Raw genomic sequence first — 25546 nt, 5'->3', positions numbered from 1 at the left:
CATCTGAGATTCTGCCAATGACAGTTGTGTCATCCGCGAACTTATAGATGGTGTTTGATCTGTTCCTAGCCACACAGTCACGAATGTAGAGAAAGTAGAGCAGTAGGCTAAGCATGCATTCTTGAGGTGCGCCTGTGTTGATTGTCAGAGAGGAGGAGATGTTATTACTGATCCACACTGACTGTGATCTCCCAATAAGGAAGTCAAGGATCCAGCTGCAGAAGAAGGTACAGAGGCCCAGATTTTGAAGCTTGTTGATTAATACTGATGGAATGATGGTGTTGAACGTCAGCTGTAATTGATGAACAGCAGCCTGACGTATGTACTGTTGTTATCTAGATGCTCCAAAGCCGAGTGAAGAGCCAGTGGGATTGCATCCACTGCAGACCTGTTATGGCGGTAGGCAAATTGCAGCGGGTCCAGGTCCTTGCTCAGACAGGAGTTAATTCTAGCCATGACTAACCTCTCAAAGCACTTCATCACAGTAGATGTGAGCACTACTGGGAAATAGTCATTGAGGCAGCTCACCCTGCTCTTCTTGGGCATCGATATGATTGATGCCCTTTCGAAGCAGGTGGGAACCTCTGACTGCAGCAGTGAGAGGTTGAAGATCTTGATCCTAAGATCAATGTTCTACAGTTTATTTGGTTCTATAGTGTGCAATTCCATTTTTCTTTACATCCAACAATCTGTGGTATTGCTGGTCTATGGTAGAAATAGGGTTCTATGGTTTGAAGTTATGTTTCTAGGTTCTGCATTTCCAGGTTCTATGTTTCAATTTTCTAGATTCCAGGTTCTAGGTCTCCAGGCTCCAGGTCCTTAGGTTCTAGGTTTCTAGGTGCTCATGCTCCAGGTTCTAGGTCTCCAAGTTTCAGGACTCTAGTTTCTAGGTCTCTAGATTCTTGTTCTCCAAGTTCTTGGTCTCCAGGTTCTAGGTCTCCAGTTTCTAGGATTCCAGGTTCTGGACCCTGGTCATGTATGCAACAGGAGGCTTGGTGAAATTGAACCACGGCAGCTGGGAAATATAAATTCAAGTAATTAAATGAACTAAATTAAAAGGAATGTGGTTGACTTTACTTGCCTCTGAAATCGCTTAGTACAAAACTACTGCAATTAAACAGAATCAGAATAAAACCATCTGCCAGTGACCTCAACACGATTTGGACACAGAAAGTAATTCACCCAAAATAAGCTCACATAAACTTCACAAAGATCTGGGGACTGATGTCTTAACAGAAAAAAATTGTCCCACAGACTAGTCACACTATGCCATGAGAGTATCTGCCTACACCACCTTTTCAGACCACCTCATTTCAGACCCCAACCAAAATCCCCTCTCAGATCCCTTGTAAACCTCTTTCCTCCCACCTTAAACAAGCCCTCTTGTCTTTGACACCCCCACCGTGGGGAAAATAATTTTAGTATATACTCTATTTATCTGCCTCATAATTTTATATACCTTTATCTGGTCACCCCTCAGCCTCCTCAGCTCCAGGGAAAACAATCCCAGTCCATTTAGTCTCAACTTATAACCATCATACTCCAATCCTGGCAACATCCTGATGAATCTTTTTTTCACTCTCTCTCCAGAGTAAACACATCCTTCCTATAATGTTGTGACCAGAAATGCACACAATACACCAGGGGTGTGGCCTAACAATGTTTTATAAAGCTGTAACATGATGTCCCAGCTGTTATATTCTATGCCACAGCCAATGAAGGCAAGCATTCCATATGCCTTCTTCACCACTTCATCCACCTGTATTGCCACTATCAGAAATCCATAGACTTGTAACCCAAGGTCTCTCTGTTCATCAACAGTCCCTTAAGCTGTATCACCTACTGTGTACATCTGACTCTCATGTACCTTCTCAAAGTGTATTGCCTCGCATTTATTAGGATTAGGTTCCATTTGTTGTTGTTCCACCCAAATTTTCCAGCTGACCTATATCATGCTGAAGCCTTAAACAACACCACCAATTTTCATATCATCTGCAAACTTACTAATTCTACATCCTGCATTCACCTCTGTTGTTAATGTATATCACAAACATCATGGGTCCCAGCACCCATCCTTGTGGTACCCCTGAGTACTCATGCAGTGATATCCTGATACTGAGATGATTGACCTCCAATAACTGCAATCATCTTTCTTTGCAGTAAGGTATCACTCCACTATTTATCTGTTTTCCCCTTGATGCCCATTTTGCAGTTTTACCAGGGCTTCCTAATACCACACTCATTCTATTGCTGCCTTTCATCTCATTGGTCAATGTTTAGACAAAGTCTGTGATGAGTTCCCAAGCTATGTAGTCCTGGTGAAATGCAGACTGAGCACCAGTGAGCAGGTTATTGATTGAACGATGATGTCTTCCATCAACTTGCTGGTGATTGAGAGTAGACTGGGCAGTAATTAGCTGGATTGCATTTATCCTGTTTTAGTGGACCGAACACACCTTGTACAATTTTCCACACTGTTGGCTAGATCCCAGTGTTGTAATTGTATAGAACAGCTTGCTACAGATGTGGCTAGCTCTGGAGTACAAATCTGCAATACTGAGGCTGGGATGTTGTCTGGTCCCACAGCCTTTGGTGTATCCAGTGCTCTTAGACAATTATTTATAACAGACAGAGTGAATCTAGTGGAGTTACTGCGTAAGTTCTAAGTTTTCATTTTTTATATTGAGAGAATCTGCTAGGTGCTTTATTTCAATTCATATGAAATTCATTTTCATGATCCTAGTTTCTTATGTCCCTTTTACCACCTTTCTAATTTCAATATTATTTGGTTTTATGATACCACACCCTAGGTTCCACAATGCTAGGTTCTCCATTGCTGGAATCTATGTTGCTAGGTTTTTTGTTTCTGTATTCTATGTTTCCAGGTTCATTATATCTGGTTCCTATGTCGCTAGGTTCCATTTTGCTATATTCATGTTGCAAAGTTTTAGAAAAATTTAATCTAGAAGACTAGAGCAGTACAGAATATAGCAACATAGAATTTACAAATATGGAATGTGCCAAGGTCCTAGTTTTTGAGGTTCTTTGTGGATCACTTCTGTTTTGCTAGGTTCCATGCTGCTGCTTCTCTTACTAGGTTGTGCACATCTGAAGTGTATGTTACATTTTTCCAGAATCTAGTCTGTGCTGTCATTTTCTATGCTCAGTGTTACGAGATTCTATATTGCCAGCTTCTATATTGGAAGAATTGTTGTTACTCAGTTCAGTGTCGCTGGTTTTACATTGTTAGTTTCTGTATTACTTGGTTCTGTGTTTCAAGTTTCTATGTTTTTCAAAGTTATATGTTTTTAGGCTCTATGCTCCCAGTTATAATGTTGTTATGTTCCATACTGTTTGCTTCTTTCTCTCTAGATTTTCGGTTGAGAGATTCTGTGTTCTAATTTCTATGTTAATATGGCAGCGAGCTTCATATTGAGGAGAGGAAGTTGCCCTGTATGTGACTTCTGTTACGGGTTGGCCATTGCACACCACAAAATCATAGCCTATGCCCCACAGTTAAAAAGGCACACATACCAAGAGATTTTGTAATAATGAACATTTTCTAGAAAAGATACAGAGGGTCTCCCTGATGTCAGGGAAAGTCATGGCCAAGGTCCTCTAACTGGCCTACTCCCAGTGGACACAGAGTAGTGCTCTGAATTACAGTGTGTATTCTGACCATCTAGAGACACAGTAGACTTGAGTCATGTGACAACTCCGAAAGAAGTGCAGCAATGACCACCTCACAAAAGCCTTTGAATACATACATTAAGAGGGACTACTCAAATTTGGCCCTCAGAGATTTGTCCCCATTCTGTGCCTGCTACATGATTTAAATAGTCCACAGCTGGCCCAACCTCAATGTAGACTCGTGTCAAGCAAAGCTGCATAATCATCCCAGCACTTCTCTCAATCTTTCTTGCTGCATTGCTGCACCTCAGCTCCAATAGGCTTCCAAAAGTCAAATGGGAAACTGTTCAATCCATGTCACCTCCACTCCAAACCAAGATCACTCCAGCTTGTCATTGAGCTCCAGCATGCAATGACATTTACATATGCACATTATCAGAGGCCAAGCTCCAAGTCAATTGTCGACTCATTCACTGAAACACACGGAGAATGGGCCTTATGCTCAACGTCCATAGAAAAGGTATTCTTTACCAGCCTGCTCCTATTGTGTAACACTGCCCTCTGATAATAAAGGTCCACAACAAGATGCTAGAAAACCTGAATCATTTTACATATCTCCAGAACCACCTATCAATGGTTATCAAAGGTGAAATTTACCATTGCCATCAGTGCACTAGTATAGCCTTTGATTGAAGAAACTGTTTCTGTTCCCTCAACAAAATCTTCCAAATCCACTGGCAGGATAAGGGAACCAAAATCAATGTCTTCTCTCATGCCAACGTTCTTGATCTCTCAATCTACCTCGTCATGGCCCTTGCACTTTATCTGTCTACCTGCACCACACTTTCTCTGAAACTGTAACATTATAAGATAAGATAAGATATCTTTATTTGTCACATGTACATCGAAACACAGAGTGAAATGTATCTTTTGCATAGAGTGTTCTGGGGGCAGCCCACAAGCGTCACCACGCTTCCGGCGCCAACATAGCATGCCCACAACTTCCTAACCTGTACAACTTTGGAAGAGGGAGGAAACTGGAGCACCCGGAGGAAACTCACGCAAACACAGGGAGAATGTACAAACTCCTTACAGACAGTGGCCGGAACACTATGTTCTGCATTGTGTTTCTTTTCCCTTTTGTACTACCTTGATATACTAATGTATGGAATGGTCTGTCTGGATAGCATGCAAACAAAAGCTTTTCACTGTACCTTGGTCCATGTGACAATAATAAGCCAATTACCAATTACATTCCCATCACTGAATCTATACTACACTCAATAAGCTCCAATGTGAGACCACATTGTCTGCATTTCCAGCCATAGATCCTAAAGCAGGAACTCTACTCTGAGCTCTGTCACAGCAAGTGATTTCCCAGTGGAGAGAGGAAATGATTCAAGAATGTTCTTAAAGACTTTTCAAAAAATATAACATCCCCGACTCCTGTGAATCTCGGGCCTGTGACTACTATCCTGCTGTTATAAGACTATTGAATGGTTCCCTCGTATGAAAGATGGACTCTTGACCTCACAATCTACCTTGTTATGACCTTACACCTTATTGTCTACCTGCATCGCACTTGCTCTGTAGCTGTGATATTTTACTCTGCATTCTGTATTGTTTTACCTTGTACTACCTCAAGGCGCTGTACAATGAATTGATCTCTACGAACGGTATGCAAGACAAGTTTTTCACTGTACCTCGGTACATGTGACAATAATAAACCAATTCCAATTCCAACTTAAAATGGAGAAGAAGCATTTATTATAACTGGGGCCTGTAGTGCACAGAAGCACTACAAAAATGGAGGATGAGGTGCATCGTCTCCCAAACATACTTACCCCGTCAAACCTCCTGCCCCATCTTCCTCAGAGTTTGCAGGTCCCACATTGGCTTCATTCACTACTCCAGAAGCCAATGAACTAGAGTGGAAGCTAGTCATCCATGATCCCAAAGGATTGCCTAAGAAGCCATGATCAATGGTGCAATGGTCTCTTTTCTACGTTCCATGTGGGTAGGTTCAATGTTCTTAGCTCCCATTTTTCATTCTTTTATTTTTCTAGCTTGTATGGTTCCAAGTTTTTCAGGATTTTTTTTACAAGTTTCTGTGTTTGTAAATGTTACTGCATTTCTGGCTCCCATGTTTATAGGTTATATGTTAATGTTTTCCTTTCGAGATTTTCCAAGTTCTATTTTTCTAAGTTCTATAATTCTACCTTCTACGTTAAATTTTTCAGTATGGTGAGGTTCCATGTGGCTACATTCTATTTTTTGGGCTCCATAATGCTTGGTTCTATATTGTTAGGTTCTACGTGGCTCGGTATCATGTTGCTAGGTTATATTTCTAGCTTCTATTTTATTACTTTCCATTTTCTTTGTTATTATGTTTCTAAGTTGAACATTGTGGAGTTTGTTGATCCTAGATTCTATGTTCCAGGATCTGACGTCACTTATTTTGAGGTTCTATGCTGGCAGGTTCTGTGTTACTATGTTCAATGTTTTTAGGCTTTATGTCACTTGATCCCATGTTCCCACACTGCATGTGTTTAGGTTCCATTGCCTAGGGACACAGGTGCAGTAAAACATCATTGCCTTTAGGAATAATGCCAAATCAGGCTTCTAAGAGCTACAAAAGTTTCCATTATCATCTGGAACAGCATTAGGATGTTTTACACCCAAACAGGTGCATTAAAATAGGACCCCCATGGTTTCCCATGGGCCATATTCAATTGAACATTGCCCCCACCTCCCTCCCCATAGCAGAGTAGCAACACACATGATCGGGGAGAGGTTGCAGGAGAGTCAGTGACATATCCTAGATTCATTCAAAAGAACATGTAAATCAATGAGATAGATGTCAGAAGGGAGGTCATGTGCACTGTGGGAGCAGAAAACCTGCCAAAAACCAAATCTGCCAAAAATGATAAGAACTCCTGGAACCTATTGCTCACAAGGCTGGTGGAAACCATAAGGATCAATGAAGGAGGGAGAAGTCCAGGATTAAGAGAATGACCAATGGTTTTCCTGCAGAATGTTACATACCTGTGATCAAAGCCTTCGAAAAACTGTTCATCAGAGAAGTCCAAGTAGGATGTAGTCTGAAGACTATGAGAGTGGGCTCTTCACAGATGGGCATGTGTATTCCTTTGTCCCAAGGTCTCAATCAATCCTAAGTATGGCCAGCCATGGTCATAATGACACTCCAGCAATGGGGTGTTGCCAGTTGTGTCACTACTAAGACACCCATGAAAAGGCTATCTCAGTAGCTAAATACTACAAAAATCACTCCCTGTTAAGCACACTCTGTAGACTTTAGAGGGTGTCTAAGCAGCTTGTGATTATCCTGTTGTCCTTGTAGTCCTCCTGATGTCAGTAAAATGTTCTTCTAAATACTGACCAAAGCAAAAAAACCAGCACAATGTGCTCCTAGTTCAAGAGAGACTATATCATGATCGTTATGTGGAGCATTAAGCTCTAAATTATGTTAAAACAGGTGGAAATAGGTATTGTGTGAATAGTGACATCATCTGGTGCACATCTGATGCTGGCAAAAGGTCTGACATGCCAGCAACCAAAAGTGCCAATTCCAGTTTAGTGACTGGCATAATTTCACCTGGAAAAAAGTCTGATTTACACCAGGTAAAATCAATAAAGGATAGTAGTTTACTGATTTTTTCAGTGTTATGTGATCCAGTTGCTAGATATATTGTTCTAGGTTTTATATTGCTTGATCAATGTTCCTATGTTTCTTTGTTCTTAGGTTCTATGTTGCTGGGTTCTGTGTTCTAATATCCTACATTGCTGCAGTATCTAAGTTTCTTGACTTTAGTTGTTCCACTTTTAATGGCCATGGTTTTAGCAGGCAGGTTTCTTTCCATTTCCATCTCCATCTCTTTGAGACCAGTCTTTAAACTGTACCAAATTGACTAAGCTTTTGTTCATTTGTTCTAATGGCTCTTTGTAGACCCAGTTTCAATGTTCTTAAGGTAGTCCTCCTACAATGTCTGGGGATGTATTGCTCCATTAAAAAGCACAATGCAAGTTGAAGAAATGATTGTTGTTCAGTATTTCTTAAATCCATGTTTCTTTCTCTGAGATTTGTTTTAATATTAATGGAAACTGCATTTCACAATCCACAGTAGATATCAGGCACAGGGAAAAATCACAACCAAGCCTCATCCTTTCCTCATACATCATCCATGATTATCAACTTTCCACAGACATCTAGATAAAGGACAGTAAGGGGATTTTATTTCTCACTTCCATAAGAGGGCGTGGAGCTAATTGTAATATCCCTATCAAATGCTTCATTGAGATGATCTAACTTAGCCTTACCCATTTTGGTATGTCTGTGGCTGCTTTGACTCAGGTCCACATTAGGCAACATGTCTACTGATTGGGATCTCTGCAGTGTTCCAGCACTGATCCCTTGTGGCTCTTTAATCTCCTCTACAACACTGACAACGATGCCTTCATCTGCATAAATCCTTAACTCTGGAATTCTCTCTCTAAACATCCCCAAATTTCTCTCTCTGTTCATTCACTCCTTAGAACCTACCTTATTACTATTAAGTTTTCATGTCGCTTTGTGTGGCTCTGTGTCAGATTTTATCTGATACTGTCAATGTGAAGCACCTTTGAACATTTTACAATATTAAACGCAATTTGTTATGAAAACAGAAACTGTTGGAATTACTCAGCTGGTTACACAGCACAAAAACAGATTGAATGTTTCAGCTTAATGATCTCTTGTCAGAGAATATCAGTTGATGAAAGATCTTCAACTTGAAACATGAACTGCTGATTCCTCTTGAGAAACGTTATTTCCATCACTCTGTTTTTAGTTCAACTTTCTAGTATATCTTGTATTTTGTTTAAGATTAATATAATTTATTGATTTTGAGCAGTGGAAAGGAATTAATACTACATATGTGAAGACTTGAGAAAAAGATGCATGGCTTTGTTGGTAAAATGCTGTGCCCATGCACTGTGTCACAGCACAATCTAATGAGGGCTTGCAGCTATAATGCTTGTGCTAAAGGCTTCACACTTTCAGCTTGTGCCACTGAAATCAGTTTCCAAACAAGGGCCAAGGACTTCTACCCACACTCACAGCAGCACAAACAGCTGTCATTGACAAATCTGCTTAGAATTCAGGAGGTGTCATTAAGTGACTTCCTATCCTGTCCCAAATACCTGTCCCAAATTGATACTCACCAATGGTCACCAAAAGCATCCATTCTCATCTCCCTCCGATCACTGGAGAACCAAAATCTTCATCAGCTGATTGGATAATTCCTTTCTCTTAATCAGACAGCATTCACTCCTTCCACCAAAAGCTCCCACTCTCTCACTTTCATCCCCTCACCATATCGAATAAACCATATTCCATATCTAATAAACAGAGGTTTTAATGCTCCGGTGATATTCTTCCACAGCACAGACTGGAGATCATTCTATACTTCCTTGAGACTTTGTGGTCAATTATGTAAGATTGGTAATACCATGGGTGGCATGGGAACCAATCTTCTCCCATAGACAATGGCAGATGAAGAATGAAGTTTGGTAGATCAACTTAACTGTGGCCCCTGATAATTATGATGCATCAATGCAGAGCGCAGAATTAGGGGAAGATGCTAAAAATGAAAACCCTGGAATGCAGGTTCATGGATTAGTTTCCAGTTAAAATTGAAAAGTGTGTTCTGATTTTTTTTTGCCAAGGTTCCTGTCCAACAGTAAGTCTGATTGATAGGCTTGACAGCTGAAGGAATGGGGATAGGTGCGGCCAGAAGTAAGGAGGTTCATTGATTTTGGGTGAAAGAAAATGAGCTAGGGTGGCTGGTGGTGATTGCAAGGGAGATGGAGTGCTCATGGTGAGGTTAAGGGATGATCACAGGGTGGGATGGTCAGTTCACTCCTCGAGGCAGGGGTGAGTTGAGTTGTGAAGGTTTGGATATCATTGAGGTGGTGTGGGGGGGGGGAATGGTTCACAGGGTAGTTTGTTGGGGCTAGTGGAAACACTCCCATTCCTCCAGGTTCTCAAGAATTGGAGTAAATGCATATAACAGACCTGGCCCCTCCTGCCTTCTTTAACCTGTGAGGTTAACAGGGATTAGGAAACACCAGCAGTAGTTAAAAATAGAAACCTTTGTTAAAAAGAGCATTCACAACCACCTGACTGTGGATTGATCACCTGCCTGTCCCACAGGTAATATATGGGACATATAACTAAGAAGAAAATCCTAAAGTATAACTGACTTTAATTGTGGATTTTGAAAATGGACTGGTGATGATTCATGCAAAAGAGACAAACATAATGGTCAGGAAATGTGTTGAGAATGCATCACTTTCAAGGTGGTACTAAACATGAAATAAGCAGCAAAGATAAACTGCTGGAAGGTAAGATAAGATCTTTATTAGCCACATGTACATCAAAACACACAGTGAAATGCATCTTTTGCATAAGAGTGTTCTGGGGCAGCCCACAAGTGTCACCACGCTTCCGGTGCCAACATAGCATGCCCATGACTTCCTAACCCGTACGTCTTTGGAATGTGTGAGGAAATCAGAGCACCCGGAGGAAACACACGCAGACACGGGGAGAACATACAAATTCCTTACAGACAGTGGCTGGAATTGAACCCGGGTCTCTGGCACTATAAAGCGTTACACTAACCGCGACACTACTGTGCCTGCCCAGAACTCAATGGGTCAAGCAGCATCAATGGAGGCAAAAGGATAGTCAATGTTTCAGGTCGAGACCCTGCACTGGGATTAAGGGTGTAAAGGAGATAGTCAGTATAAAGAGGTGAGGGGAAGGGGTGAGGCATGGATTAAAACTCCCCCACCTGGCTCCATCTGCCCATCAACCCCTCCTCACATGGATCCATCTATCACTTACCAGCTCCCACCTCACACCTCTCCCTCACCTTTTTATACTGGCTGTCTCCCCTTTACACTCTCAGTCCCGATGCAGGGTCTCGACCAAAAATGTCATCTATCCCTTTGCCTCCACAGATGCTACCTGAACCACTGGGTTCCTCCTGCAGCTTGCTTTTGCTTCAGATCCCAGCATCTGCACACTCTTGTGTCCTCATGAAATAATCATGTCCTTTTCAAGCCTTTAGACTGATTAGTGGCATTATGTCCAGTCAAATGGCGAAATTACACAACCCTATCTGATTACCAAGCCAAGCGCTTGCAATTATTATAATGGCCAAGTATTATTATTCACTTAAAAGAATTTGGACTTAGAGGCTGACAACTTGGCAGTATTTAACTATAAACAACCATCTACATAGATGCAGCATTTTCAACTATAATAAACTTTAACTTATACTATAGTCTCAAAATATCTGAAGGTACGTGCTAGAGAAAAGAAAGGTTGGCAGGCACTAAGCTGCAGGGAAAAGGCAGATGGTATTTTTAACTTAAGGTGTCTAGGGCTGGGGGCGGTGAGGAGGTAGGGAAAGAGAGAAATTCCATAGTAGGTACTCATTTCAAAAATGCACGCAGGGGAGAGAAAAATAAAGTATTCAGTTGGAGCACAGATGATTTCATTTCATACATAACAGAGATTCTCAAGTTAAGGACTGAAAAAGAGTATTGTGTGAAAGCAGTGCTGAAAGTGATACGTGAAAGAGTTAGTGTAAGTAAGCATCCAAAGTGTTCCAAACCCAAATGCCAATTTACCAACCCACCCTTGATGCCTCATGCCCATATTTGCAAGGTTAAGTTCTTGGCCTTGCCCAGACAGACATCTTCCAACTGCTTCTGAGTGAGTGACAAAGTCTCACAAATTCTAATTCTCTCCATTTTACAAGAAGTGCCAACAATTCCTCTTAATAAATCTCCCTGTGCTTTTCCCCCAGCTCTTTCCAAAATGATTCATTATGTTTTAAATGACTGAAATGTAAGCAGAATAAAACAACAAAGGAAACAATAAAGCTTATTCATTCACAATGAAAACAAAGAGTGTTGTGATTAGCTAAGCAATGCAGTAATGGAGCGGGCTGAGGTGTCTTTTGTTGTCCCTTCTTCCCTATGGAAACTTTCCACCCGTACTCAACAATATTCATGAGCAATAAAGAAACGAGGTCCAAAATTTAAATATATGTTTGGTAATCAGTTAACAAAGTACTTTATCAATGGCGAACACACATAAATCTTTAACCTTCAACATCTATGATTCAGTAATTCTGTGAGTACAGAAAGGTGACATAGTGGGACACACAGTGTCCTTTCACACTGGCACCGGGTGGTACAGCAGGTCACACACTGTCCTTTCACGCTCTGGGACTGGGTGATATTATAGGTCAGATACTGGCCAAGATTTATACTGGAATTCCACCTTGCTTTTCAAGTGTTATCAGAGCTGTTATATTGCATGAAACACTTATTTTTTAAGCACACCAGAATTTTGTTGACATCCTTATTAGCCACAGACAACTTTACTCTGGATCTAACACATTCTTCATCAGACCTGGGAAAACTTGATGTTTTTCACCAGAGAGAGCTTGTTGGTCCAGTATTGAGGGAGCCTCTTTCTTTATTTAACCCACGTGTACCTAGTCTAAGAATGTGAGTAGTAAATATTGCTCCAAACATTTGAGTTAAAATAGTAATGAAATAAGCTTCAAGTTCCACAGGGCACATTGCCAAATGTTACCTGAATTAGCTCATTCTCAGCTCCTTTAAAGCTTTTGCAGACCCTGCCAATTGATGACTATATTCCATAACTCCGTTTTTTTTCTTGGGATCTGAATTCCAGCCTCATTTTTCATCTTCTCTCCAGCAGCTACTGGATTTGCCTGTGGACCCACGCGATAGCTGGCTTCTGTTTGTGGAGCACTCAGAGAAGGGAGTCAATGAAAGGAAGAGGAACAAAGGAAGAGCATGTAAAACACAGGTAATTGCTGCAAGGCGTTGGGTGAGACAGGGAGGTGACATGTCCATACTTGAGAGGATATGGGATTAATTCATTTGAAATCTGTATGTCTACAGTTCTGTTTATAGTTTAATGTGAACCGAATGCAATAAACAGAGAACCACCAGGAGTCAATCTCACAACGGGTGGGAGTGGTGGTGTGAAAGAGTAAGAGGTTTAAGTGTTAAGCAGTGAAAACTGGTTGCTCAGGAAGATAACATCACTGAGGAATGTATGAGTGGGTGCTATGGATTGGGCTCATAGTCATATGTTCAAAAGAAAAACTTGGTTAGACTAGGCAGCCAGCCTAGACTAAACCAACAACAAGAACAACTTGGCTGTTATGATCAGTGGATCCTTAGCCACCTCTCAAACCTTCCAACCTCCCCTCCCCCTCCTCCTTGCTGTATTTGCATTCCTGGATATTTGTATCCGCACATCTAGAGCTTCATTCATTGATTTGTGTACCTGACTGCCTTGAGGTTAGAGTGCATTTAACATTGATAAAAGCCCCAAGATGCATCACTTAACGAAAGTGGGCACCAAGCCACAGAAGCGGAAGTGAGTAGAGGGTCTCAAGACTCTGGTCAGGAAGCTGAAATTTGAGGCCTTTCAAGGTGCAGTGTGAAATGGAGAGAAAATTCAAAGAAGGATTTACCAAGAGGTCAACACAGCCAAAGGCCCCATCCCCAGTGGTGGAACAAAGGATGTGAAGCCAACAGAGACTGTAGATGCTGCAATCTGAAACAAAAAAAAACAACACTGGAAGAACTCAGCAGGTCAAGTGGTATTTGTGGAGGCGAAAGGTGTAAGTCGATGTTTTGGCTCAAGACTCTGCATCAAGACTGAGAAGGAAGAGGAAAGAATTCCAGTACAGAGTAGTGCGAGGGTGGGGGTGTTGGTGGGGAGTGAGATGGAGGCTGGTAGGTGATAGATGGAACCAGATGGGGAAGGGGATGAAGGGCAGATGGAACCATGTCGGGGGAAGAGATGGGAAAGGTGAATAAAGGGAGAAAAAAACTAGATGGACAGGTGAGTGTGTGGTGGGGAGAACACTGGGGTGTGGGTTACCTGAAATCGGAAAATTCAATGTTCATACCATTGGGTTGTAAGCTACTCAAGTGGAATATGAAACGTTGTTCTTCCAATTTGTGTTTGGCCTCTCCATAGCAATGAAGGACAGACAGGTTGGTGTGGGAGTGGGTAGGAGAGTTAAAATGAATGCAAATGGAAGCTTGAGATACTGTTGCGGACAGAGTGCAGGTGCTCTGCAAAACAGTTGCCCGTCTACGCTTGGTTTCTCCAACATAGAGGAAGCCACAATGTGAGCACTGAATGCAGTAGACCAGGTTGGAGGAGGTGCATGTGACCGTTTAGGTCCCTGGATGATGGTGATGGAGGAGGCAACCTCCAATAGTTGCAGAGAAATGTAGGTGGGTGGGGAGGGATAACCACACCAGGGAGTTGTTTCTGCAGAAAGCAGAAAGAAGAAAGGGGAAGATGTGACAGGTGGTGGGATCACGTTGGAGCTGGTGGAAGTAGCTTAGGTGATGTGTTGGATACGGAGGCTGGTGGAGGGGAAAGGTAAGGACCAAGAGAACTCTATTGCTGTCCTGTCTTGGAGAGGGCGGGGAGAGCAGATGTGCAGGAAATTGAGGAAATCCACCTGAGGGCTCCGTCAACTATGGCAGAGGGGAGCTCATGCTTCTGGAAGATGGAGGTCATTGCAGAAACCCTAGAGCAGAAGGCATCATCTTGAAAAAAGATACAGCAGAGTTGGAAAAATTGGGAAAAAGGAATCGCATCCTTTCAGGAGGTAGGATGGGAGAATGTACCATCGAGGTTACGGTGGGAGTCAGTGGATTTATTGAAAATGTCAGTGTCAAGTCTGTCTCCTGAGGTGGAGACAGAAAGATCCAGGAAAGGATGAGAAATGTCAGAGATAGTCCAGGGGTGAAGATACAGGAAATGCAGGAAGAATTAATCATTGAGAGTGTTGAGTTACTCAGATATATCCGTCACTTGAAAACAACCTTTGTCTAGGAGGGACCTTTGTGTGGTCTATCGTAAGTTTTGAGTTGTTTAGGGGTGGCACTAGCAGCTAGTTGAGCTACTGCCTCACAGCACCAGAGACCCAGTGCTGACCTGCAATGCTGTCTGTGTGAGGTTTGCACATTCTCTCTCTGACCACATGCATTTTCTCCAGTGGTCCAATTTCCTCCCACATTCCAAAGACATGTAGGTTGGTAGATTAACTGGTCACTGTAAATTGCCTCGAGTGGGTAGGTGAGTGGTAGAATTCAGGGTGAGTTGATGTAAATGTGGGGAGAATTGAAAAAAATAGAGTTTTGTGGATTAGTGGGTGCTTGATAGTCAGCACGGACTCAGTGGGCTGAAAGACCAATGTCTGTGTTGCATGACTATGAGTCATGTGCTGTTCACATCAAGTTATCCTCAGTTTTCATGAAGCAGCTTTCAGTGAGAAAACACAACTTTATATTGAATTGACAATTTCTCATTCATCCAGCGATGAATGAGGGGAGGCTGAGAATTTAGATGTGAACTTAGTGTAGAGGCACCAGTAGATTGATGAGAGTCTATTTCCTGTGCTTACATCATCTGGTAGTAACTAATCCAATTTAATCAATCAAACTGAAAAGCAATCATCAATAACCAAGCTGAAGTGTTGAAATGTGTAAATCAATGTTGGTGGCAAGTTATGCATAAAATGAGGATATACCTGAGATTTTTTTAATCTTAAAACAAACACAAATTGTTGAAAGTGCTGGTATTAAAAATAGACAATGCTGGACAACTTCAGATCAGCAAACCTGTTCTCCATCACTTACAATAGTTCCTAGTTTGACATTGCTGCCATTTCGAAATTCTCACTCTAGCTCTTCAGAAAAAGGAGGCACATGGTAAAGCTACTAGACTCGTAATTCAAAGGTCTATTCCAGTAATGATACAAATTCAAATCCAAATATGGGAACTTAACCTCAGCTAATTAAGTAATCTAGAATCATGTATTTTAAAAAATGCCAATATCAGGAATGACAACAACAAAATTGTTACAATAACCTATCTGATTCATGAATATCCTACAGGGAAGGAAGCCTGAAGTCACTACCTAGTCTTACCTAAACATGACTCCCAATAGTGTCACTGACTCTGAAATGGGTTTATGTCATGGTCCCTCCTGGAGCACAGGGTGATTTCAAGTGAACTAGATGCGATAGAATAAAACCAAATGGACCACTCAGCATCAATCAAGACATTAGATCTAGTCAAGATAAAGTCACTCAGCTCAAACAACCTTGTAAAATCCTCCTTGTAACATCTGAGCAGTGGTCTCTGAATGTGGAAAGTTGTCCCACGGATTAGTCAAGCCACGACTTGATTTGATGGTACTCACAGTATCATTTCCTGCAGCCAATATGCTACAGTCTTCTGTCACAATCTCTAACCATGTCAAGACCTATGTACAGGATAAATGGGCAGGAGTAAACCCGGGAGTCCTCAGCATTAACTCCAGATCGCATGAGGTCTCCAAACATCAGGTCAAGAATGGACAAGGAAACCTCCTCCTGATTAACCTAGCTGATGAATCAGTGCTCCTTCATTTTGAACAGCATTTGGAAGAAGCACTGAAAGTAGCAAGGGCAAAGGATGTAGTCTGGGTAGGGACTTCAATGCCATTCATATATCCACACTGTATTGGAAGGGATCAGCTCTGCACAGTCCCCAGTAAGCCATGGTAAGGCTGAAGTCATTGTGCATTAAGGGGAAAACACTCCATTCCCCTCACAAAGGAAAACAGTTGTGTTTGTTGGAGGTCAATCAACCCAGCTGCAGGACTTCACTGCAGGAGTTCATCAGGGCAGTGTCCTAGAACCAACCATCTTCAGCTGCTTCTTCAGTGATCTTCCATCATGTCAAAAGTAGGGATGATTGCTGATGATTGCGCAATGTTCAATTCCATTCCCAATCTCCTCAGCAAATGAAGCAGGCTTTGCCTGCATGCAACAAGACTCAGACAACATTCAGGCATTGGCTGATAAGTGGCAGATAACAGTCACTCCACAGAAGTGCCAGGGTAATGACTATCTACACCTATCCTTGACATTCGATGGCATTACCATTGCCAAGTCCCTCACCACCAACATCCTAGGGGTCATCATTGACTTGAAACCCAACAGGCCAGCTACATGAGTACAGTGACTCCAAGAGCAGGTCAGAGGCTGGGTATCCTGTGACAAATAACTCATCTCCTCTCATCGCAAAGGTTTTCTGACATCTACAAGATGTACAGCAGTAATGGAATACTCTTCATTTACCTAGATCAGTACAGCCACATCGAGTTTGCAGCTGCCACCCCCACTCTCAGTCTCACTCCCACTAAACAATTTCAGTCTCTGAAAGGGTCACTACTGAAAATGTGCGATGCCTGGTCACTTGTTCCCAGGGCTCTGCTCCTCTCCAGATTTCCCCTTAGGCTGCATTAGAATATCCATAGTTTTGTGGAAGATTGGTGAAACGCCCAGCAAAATGATGCAGCTGCCATGCTGGGACTGGCAGAATCTCCCATCAAAATGATGGAAGGAAACTAGCTGCAGCCCCTCAGAACCTTAGGATTTAAGAGAGATGGACAGGAGGCTGTTCCATTATCTGAAGTGTCCAGCACTGGAGACATAACCTCAGAATAAGGCACTGCCCATTTGGGGTTGAGGTGAGAAATTCCTTCACACATAAGGCTTTAAACCCTAAGAGATGTCTACCTAACAGGTCTTTATGTTTGTACTTTCCAGCATGGTCTTCCAGGTCCACCAGGCCCCCCTGGACCTCAGGGACCTCCAGGGGCTGTTGTCACACATGAAGTGCTCCTGAAAGAATTCAAAGAGATGCTAAAAGGTAAAGTCACATTTGATAATTTAGTCATTGAAGTTTACTGTGATAAATGCTGATGACAGTTGTAAGTAAAATAAATACAGATGGAGATCAAAATGGCCAAAAATGGGACTGTCTTCTGAATCCATATCCTCTAAAATAGGAAGATGCTGCCCTGCTGCACCACAACACCACTCCCACCTCACTCACCTCTGCTGACATACACTTCCATGCCTTTGTTACTGTCAGATTCAGCCACTCTAAGGCTCTCCTGTTGTCCTCCTGCCTTTCTTCAGTGTTTTCAATTCTCTCCATTGCTCTGTCCATCCCGACCTCTGTAAAATCCTCAAGACCCAGATTCCTTCTTGGAGTCTGTATTCCAGCACTTCTAATGCCTTGATTTCAATCATTCCACCATGGCAGGCCTGCCCTCAGCTGCCAAGACCCTTATCCCAGATTTTCACAACTTTGCTAGTCTCCATCTTAAAACCTGCTCTTCTGACCAAGGCTTTGTTCGCCTATCCTAATGTTTCCTTGTTACGCAATGCTAAATGTTGTTTAATATTGCACCCGTGATGTACATTGGGACATTTTGCTACGCTAAAGGCACCATAGAAACACTGGTTGTATTTATAATAAACAGCAAGAAAGTTAAGACTTAAAATAAATGGCACAATAATAGACTGAGATAAATAAGCCTAGAAATTCAATCACATATCACGATTTTTATATGCATTTGTAACTGAGACCTAGGGCACAATATTATTTTTGATCTCCGTGTGCATGCTGTTCCTACACACAAAACATATACAGCATGGAAGGGTGACATAAAGCCATGCGCAACCCCAAATGATGGCTTATGAATTGAATCGTGGGTAATTTATTAATATCCAGTGTAGATCATACAAAGGAAAGTAGGTCTTAACAGGCACAAGCTCAGGTTATTTGAAAGAATCATCAATTAATTCCCAATTTTCTGGAGATTGAACTGAAGGAGAACTCATTTCATTCCATGGGCTGAAGGCTCTAGACTGCCAGTCAGTGGAGAGTGAGGTTATGGCTGCTTTTACTGGTGCCTTATCAGTGCATGTCCAGGAGCAGGAGGAGAGGGTGAAAATGAGAAAACTGCAGATGCTGGAAATCTAAAACAAAAACAGAAAATGCTAGAAATACTCAGCAGGCCAGGCCACATCTGTGGGAAGAGAAACAGAGTTAATGTTTCAGGTCAAGGATCCTTTGTCAGGAGGAGAGGGGCCAAGGATACCAGTGGAGTCATGCCGGCTATCACCCCTAAGTTTTTGGGACACCTTTAATCCAGGCAAATCCATCTGTGTCTTTGGAACTTTGCTGGGGAGGTCTATCTTCTGAAAGACTCTGGAGGCCATACCTCTCACTGTACAAGAACCATTGCATCCATAGGTTAAGGTTTTCTAAGTCAGTGGTGATAGACGTCTGCATCCTTCTGCAGGGAGAGGTCCAGCTACATAACTGTACCTGGAGTGCTCTCCCGTAGAGTTGAAAGTCACTGTCACTTGGAATATCCTGGCGTCTGGGTCATTCCAGGCTGCAAAAGCTGGCCCCTATCCCATTTCCCATGTGTACTCCCTGCTATAAACACAACTTCAGAGATGTTCTATACTCAGGAAGAAAGTAAGTCATCTCCTGCTCCTTAAGTAAAGACTGGCAGGTGCCCACGTTCACATGTGGAATTACCCAGATTAAAGGCATCCCAAAGGTTTATGGGTGTAGACTGCATTCATGTGGCATTTTGAGGTCCACTTGTAAACCTGAAGCTCATTGTGAAGTGCAAAGGCTATCATTCACTGAGCATCCAGCTGTTGCATGTTCAGCAACAAAATATGTTCACGATCAGCACTGTGTATGTGGGACACGATATGACTTATTCTTCCTGAGGTGCTGGCCACCATTTTACTGCTCCTGTAATTGGGCAGTATTGCTTTTGATGGACCAGAGGCAGTAAGAAGAGAAAGAAAAAGAGGATAAGAAAAAAGGGGAGAAACGCCATTGCTGCAACAGAAGAGACCTTCCTAGATACAACAAACAATCTGCTGGAGGAACTCAGAGGGAAAGGAATTCTTTTTCCCCTACAGATGTTACTTGACTCACCTAGTTCCTCCAGCAGATGGTTTCCAGCATCTGCAGTCTCTTGTGTCTCCCATTCTAAGTGCATAGGTAGAGCGTGCCTTATAGCCCTGAGGTTCACTTACGGATCCAGCCCCTTCCACAATCAAAATTCCAAGCCCAAATACAGCAAGACGATTCCACTTTTGGATAGAATGATAAATGGCAAATTACCATTGCATCTGACAATGATCACTTACATAAAGTGGAAGACTCTCAATTTCAGCTTAATATTCAGCAACAATATAATTGCCTATTCCCTGACAGAAATATTATGGCTATTACCACTAACCAGAAAGTACCTGAATAAGGAACTGATTACTATGGTTGCAGAGCATGTTAGAGGTGCAAGAGCAATTCCATTGTCTGAAAGGTTGACAACAGGATTGTAGGAGCAGTCTTTTACAGGTTAGTGGCTCAAAATAGGTGGAAGGGCATATTGCAATGACAATATGCAACTAAATTCTGCAACTAGATATAGATAGGTTGAGTGAATGAGAAATACTTTGACAAATTCATTTAAATGGGAGAAAGTGTGAGATCATGCACTTTGATTAAAGGAATTTAAAGGCAGACTGTTATCTAAATGGAGAAGGGTTGCAGATGAGTGAAGTACAGAAGGATCTGAATGTCCCTGTGCAAATATCACAAAAAGTTAGCAGGTAGGTGCAACAAGTGGTTAGGAAGACAAATGGCCTATTAGCCTTTATTGCAAAGGGGTGGGAGTTTAGAAAAAGGGAAGTACTGTTACAATTGTTTAGGATGTTGGTGAGGCCACACTTGGAGTAATGTGTACAGTTTTGGTCCCCTTATTTAAGAAAGAATATACTGTCATTGGAGGCAGTCCTAAAGAAATTTACTAGGCTAATTCTGGGGTGAGAGAGTTATCCTACCACAAGCAGCTAAAGAAACTAAATCTATATTCTTTGGAGTTTAAAAGAACGAGAGGTGATCTTACTGAAACACATAAGATCTTTTGGGGCCATAATAGGGTAGATGTCTATATGTTTCCACTCATGGGAGAATCTCAAATGAGAGGACATAGTTACATGACGAGGGAGTGGTCATTTAAAACTGAGCTGTGTAGGAATTTCTGCTTGCAGAGGGCGGTGAATCTCTAGAATTCTCTAGCCCAGAGGGTGTAAAGGTTGGGGGCATTTAAAAAAGGAAGTAGATAAATTTTTGAAAGATCAGGGAATTGAGGACTTTGGGGAATTGCCACAGAAGAGGAGGGCTGAGGGAGATTAGCTGTGATCATATTGAATGACAGGGCAGGCTTGATGGGCTTTAGTCCTGCTGCTGATTTATGTTCTAGGTTTCATTGAAAGAGTCCCCATTCACCTCAGTTTATTCTCAAACTGCCCTCCATGCACTTCTGTGTGTGTACTCATCACTTTACTTACGGACCACTGTGTTATAGTTCTCATCTGTGTCTGCAGAACTGGCAATGTGACCTCACCCTCCGGGAAATTGCCAAATCTCTACCTTTTCCCCTTAGTTCCCACTAATGCCTGATGATTCACCACAAAATACCACCTCTAAACTCAACAGTAGGCAAGCTGTGAGGATCTGGGTTGGTGAACGCAAGTGTCAGATGCAGTGACATATTGCCTTCTTCATTCTCTAACTTCTGCAACTTCACAGGCGCACAAATTTGCTGAAGATACTTGTATTTACTAAACATTAATGGGAAAAGACTACTTGACTGAAGTACACAAATGGAAGTCTCACAATCACAACACTGGGACAGACTGCAGCACCATTTTAGGTGTTTTATTGACTAATGAATTTTTTTAACCATTGATCTAGAGTCATAGAGTCATATAGCACAGAAACAGGCCCTTTGGCACACCATGTCCATGCTGACCATCAAGCGCTCATCCTGAGGTTTAGAAAGCATGGATCAGACAGGGCTCTGGAGAGTTACAAGAGAGCCAGGAGGGAGCTTAAGAATGGAATTAGGAGAGTTAGAAGGGGGCATGAGAAGTCCTTGGCGAGTAGGATTAAGGAAAACCCCAAGGCGTTCTACACATATGTGAAGAATAGGAGGATGACCAGAGTGATAAAAGAGGAAACATGTGCCTGGAGTCGGAAGAGGTAGGGGAGGTCCTTAATGAATACTTTGCTTCAGTATTCACCAGAGAGAGACAGACTTTGACGTTTGTGAGGATGGTATACGACAGACCGATTTGCTAGGGCATGTCGATGTGAGGAAAGAGGATGTGCTGGAACTATTGAAAAACATTAGGATAGATAAGTCACTGGGGCTGGACGGGATATATCCAAGGTCATTATGGGAAGAGAGGGAAGAGATTGCTGCGCCTTTGGCGACGATCTTTGCGTCCTCTCTGGCCACAGGAGTAGAGCCAGATGATTGGAGGGTGGCAAATGTTGTTCCTTTGTTTAAGAAAGGGAGTATGGATAACCTGGCAATTACAGACCAGTGAGTTTTACTTCAGTGGTGGGCAAATTATTGGAGAAGATTCTTAGAAACAGGATTTAAGAGCATTTAGAGAAGCATTGGCTGATTAGGGACAGTCAGCTTGGCTTTGTGAGGGGCAAGTCGTGCCTCATGAGCCTGATTGAATTCTTTGAGGATGTGACAAAACACATTGATGAAGGTAGAGCAGTGGATGTGGTGTACATGGATTTTAGTAAGGCGTTTGATAAGGTTCCTCATGGACGGCTTATTCAGAAAGTCAGGAGACATGGGATCCAGGGACTCTTGGTTGTGTGGATTTAGAATTGGCTCGCCCATGGAAGACAGAGGATGGTGGTAGATGGAGTGTATTCTACTTGGAGGTCGGTGACCAGTGGTGTTCTGCAGGGATCTGTTCTGGAATCCCTGCTCTTTGTGATTTTTATAATTGACTTGGATGAGGATGTGGAAGGGTGGGTTAGTAAGTTTGAAGATGATACAAAGGTTGGTGGTGTTGTGGATAGAGTAGAAGGTTGCTGTAGATTACAACAGGATATTGATAGAATGCAGAACTGGGCTGAGAAGTGGCAGATGGAGTTCAATCCAGATAAGTCTGAAGTGATACACTTTGGGAGATCAAATTTGAAGGCAAAATACAAGGTTAAAGGCAGGACTCTTAGCAGTGTGGAGGAACAGAGGGATCTTAGGGTCCAAGTTCATGGATCCCTCAAGTTTGCCATGCAGGTCGATAGGGTTGTTAAGAAGGCATATGGAGTGTTAGCTTTCATTAGTCGGGGTATTGAGTTCAAGGTAATTCTGCAGCTCTATAGAACTCTGGTTAGACCATACTTGGAGTATTGTGTTCAGTTCTGGTCACCTCATTATAGGAAGGATGTGGAAGCTTTAGAGAGGGTGCAGAGGAGATTTACCAGGATGTTGCCTGGATTGTTGAGCATGTCTTATGAGGATAGGTTGAGCAAGCTGGGGCTTTTCTCTTTGGAGAGAAGGAGGATGAGATAGAGGTGTACAAGATAGACTTGATAGAGGTGTACAAGGTGATGTGGCATAGATCAAGTGGACAGTCAGAGTCTTTTTCCCAGGGCGACAATGGCTAAGACGAGGGGACATAATTTTAAGGTGATTAGAGTAAGGTATAAGGGGGATATCAGGGGTAAGTTTTTTACACAGAGAGTGGTGGGTACATGGAACGCACTGCCTGCAGAGGCTGTGGGGGCAGATACATTAGGGACATTTAAGAGACTCTTAGATAGACACATGAATAATAGAAAAGTGGATGGCTATGTGGGAGGGAAGGGTTAGATAGATCTTAGAGCAGGATAAAACGTTGGCACAACATTGTGGGCCAAAGGGCCTGTACTATGCTGTAGTGTTCTATGTTCTATGCTCATACAACTTCATTCACCTGTACTTGCTCTGTAGCCTTCCATGCCTTGGCGATTCAAGTGTTCATCCAGATACTGTTTAAATGCTGTTAGAGTCTCCGTCTCCACCACTTTCTCAGGCAGTATTTTCAAGATTGCAACCAACATCTGGGTTAAAATTGTTTTCATTAGATCCTCTGTAATCCTCTTACTCCTCACCTTAAAGTATGCTTTATAGTTTCAGATGTATCTGTTATAGGGAGATGTTTCCCACTATCCACCCCATCAATGCCCCTCATCATTTTGTATGCCTCTATCAGTCAACCTCCCACCCCTCCCCCACCCCACCCCACCGCCCATTCATCCTCTGCTCCAAGGAAAACAAACCCAGGCTATCCAGTCTTACAGAATCTCCTTATAAGTGAAATGTTCCATCCCAGGCAACATCTTGGTGAATCTCCTTTGCACCCTCTCCAGTCCATTCACATCCTTCCTATAGTGTGGCAACCAGAACTGCACACAATATTCCAGCTATGGGCTAACCAATGTTTTATAAAGTTGTACCATGATCTCCCTGCTCTGATATTCTATGCCTTGGCTAATGAAGGCCAGCCATTAAATCTCCAATGTGCATTCCCTTATACCATTGTGACAGGTCTGGGATGAAGAGAATGGAAATAAACATTAACATTTTCATGGAATGAAGAAATAGAAATGCCTAAAGAATAGATAGTTAGATCAAGTGATGCAATTACAAAGTGCAAGGGTGTAACAATACTAATCTAGGAATTAAGGTGCAAAGATGTAGGATTCTTGAGTCAAAAGAGTTTCTGAAAGGGAAAATTGGACATGGATTTTATATGCACTAATGGTAAACAATAGAATTAAGGAGATAATAATGAATCTGTACAGGATATTGGTTAATCTTCGATTGGGTTACAGGCCCATTAATTTTAGTGTGCCCTTTAATCTTCCTTAAGCTATATAACTATTACACACAGCAACCCTCACCATTATAGACCTATATGTCTCACATTGTATTGTACCTCTCTTTCAGTCTGTAGGACATCCTCACATACATTATATTATGCCATTAAATCTCCATTACAGCTTCATTTAACATTCCCTGTAACTTCTACTGCAGTCCATTAATTTTCACTTTAACATCCACTATATTCAGCTTTATTTTATTATATTGTTTGTCTATTTAATTTCTAATTACATGACTATTCACAATTATGCATGCCTTTGGCACAGAAGTAAGCAAATCGACCTGCAGTGTCAATGCCAGCCAAGAACTATTTAGTATAAACCCCAGTTCTCGATCTGCACACTTGTAGGTTCTAGCACAACAGTTCCTAATTCTGGTACTTCTTAAATGTGAAGGGTTTTCCAGCTGGTAGATTGCCTCCAACCTTGTTGTGATAACATGTTTACATATGCATAATTATTAAAGAGGTCAGAGCTCAAATATTGACTTGCATTACTCTGTGCATAAAGGCTGCCTGGACCGCTGAACATTAACATCATTTCATTTCTTGTTTCACCTTGCCCTGTATTGAATGGCATCAACTGATTCTACAAACCTACTTATCTCATACAATTTCTTGTATTTTCCCTCATGACTTGACATTCCTCAAATTAGCTTCAATTGTACAGTTTAATATATGCTTCAATGCATAATATCAAATGATGTATGTGAGTAGAGATGAAAATCAGCACAAATCTGCCACACAACTTTTCTGCTGGGTACAGTGCATATCATGGGACTATTAGAAAATGGAAAATAGTGAAGGAATGGAAAAATAATGGAAACAAAACTATCAGAAGAAAGATCCCATAGTTATTGGAATTAGTATGAATAAAGATGCTGGATATAATATCCTTCTTCATCCAGTTTAATTTTATTTCTGCAGAAGTGGTTGAAGAAAGAAATAGGATTGCTTTGCAGGAAAAGTGCCAGGAATGTCCAGGGATTCAGGACAGTCTTGCCTATCATCCCCTGTTACCCAGGGAGATGGGACAATATCACAGGCTGGAAGCAGCCTTTCACTGCAAGCTAAAGGATGACCTTGTGATGAGCAGAAAAAGTCTGAGGGAGCTGCAGAACTTTCATATCGTGAGTGCATTTTTAATGTAAAGGACTATCATACCACT

At 42.0% G+C, this 25546-nt stretch overlaps 1 protein-coding gene across 1 annotated transcript in view; it reads left to right on the top strand.

Annotated features, from left to right (window-relative positions):
• Positions 1-25546, top strand: part of LOC127571840 (erythroferrone-like) — a 73891-nt gene that overhangs the window by 21028 nt on the left and 27317 nt on the right. The window contains exons 2-4 of the mRNA XM_052018586.1: positions 12428-12541; positions 17368-17470; positions 25306-25508. Coding sequence (XP_051874546.1) covers positions 12428-12541; positions 17368-17470; positions 25306-25508 — 420 coding nt within the window. The remainder of the gene's footprint in view (positions 1-12427; positions 12542-17367; positions 17471-25305; positions 25509-25546) is intronic.

Source organism: Pristis pectinata, chromosome 6 (assembly GCF_009764475.1).
Source record: "Pristis pectinata isolate sPriPec2 chromosome 6, sPriPec2.1.pri, whole genome shotgun sequence".
Classification (NCBI taxonomy): Eukaryota; Metazoa; Chordata; class Chondrichthyes; order Rhinopristiformes; family Pristidae; genus Pristis; species Pristis pectinata.
The sequence above is the reverse complement of the archived record's forward strand: the minus strand, read 5'-3'. Positions and strand labels throughout refer to the sequence as shown.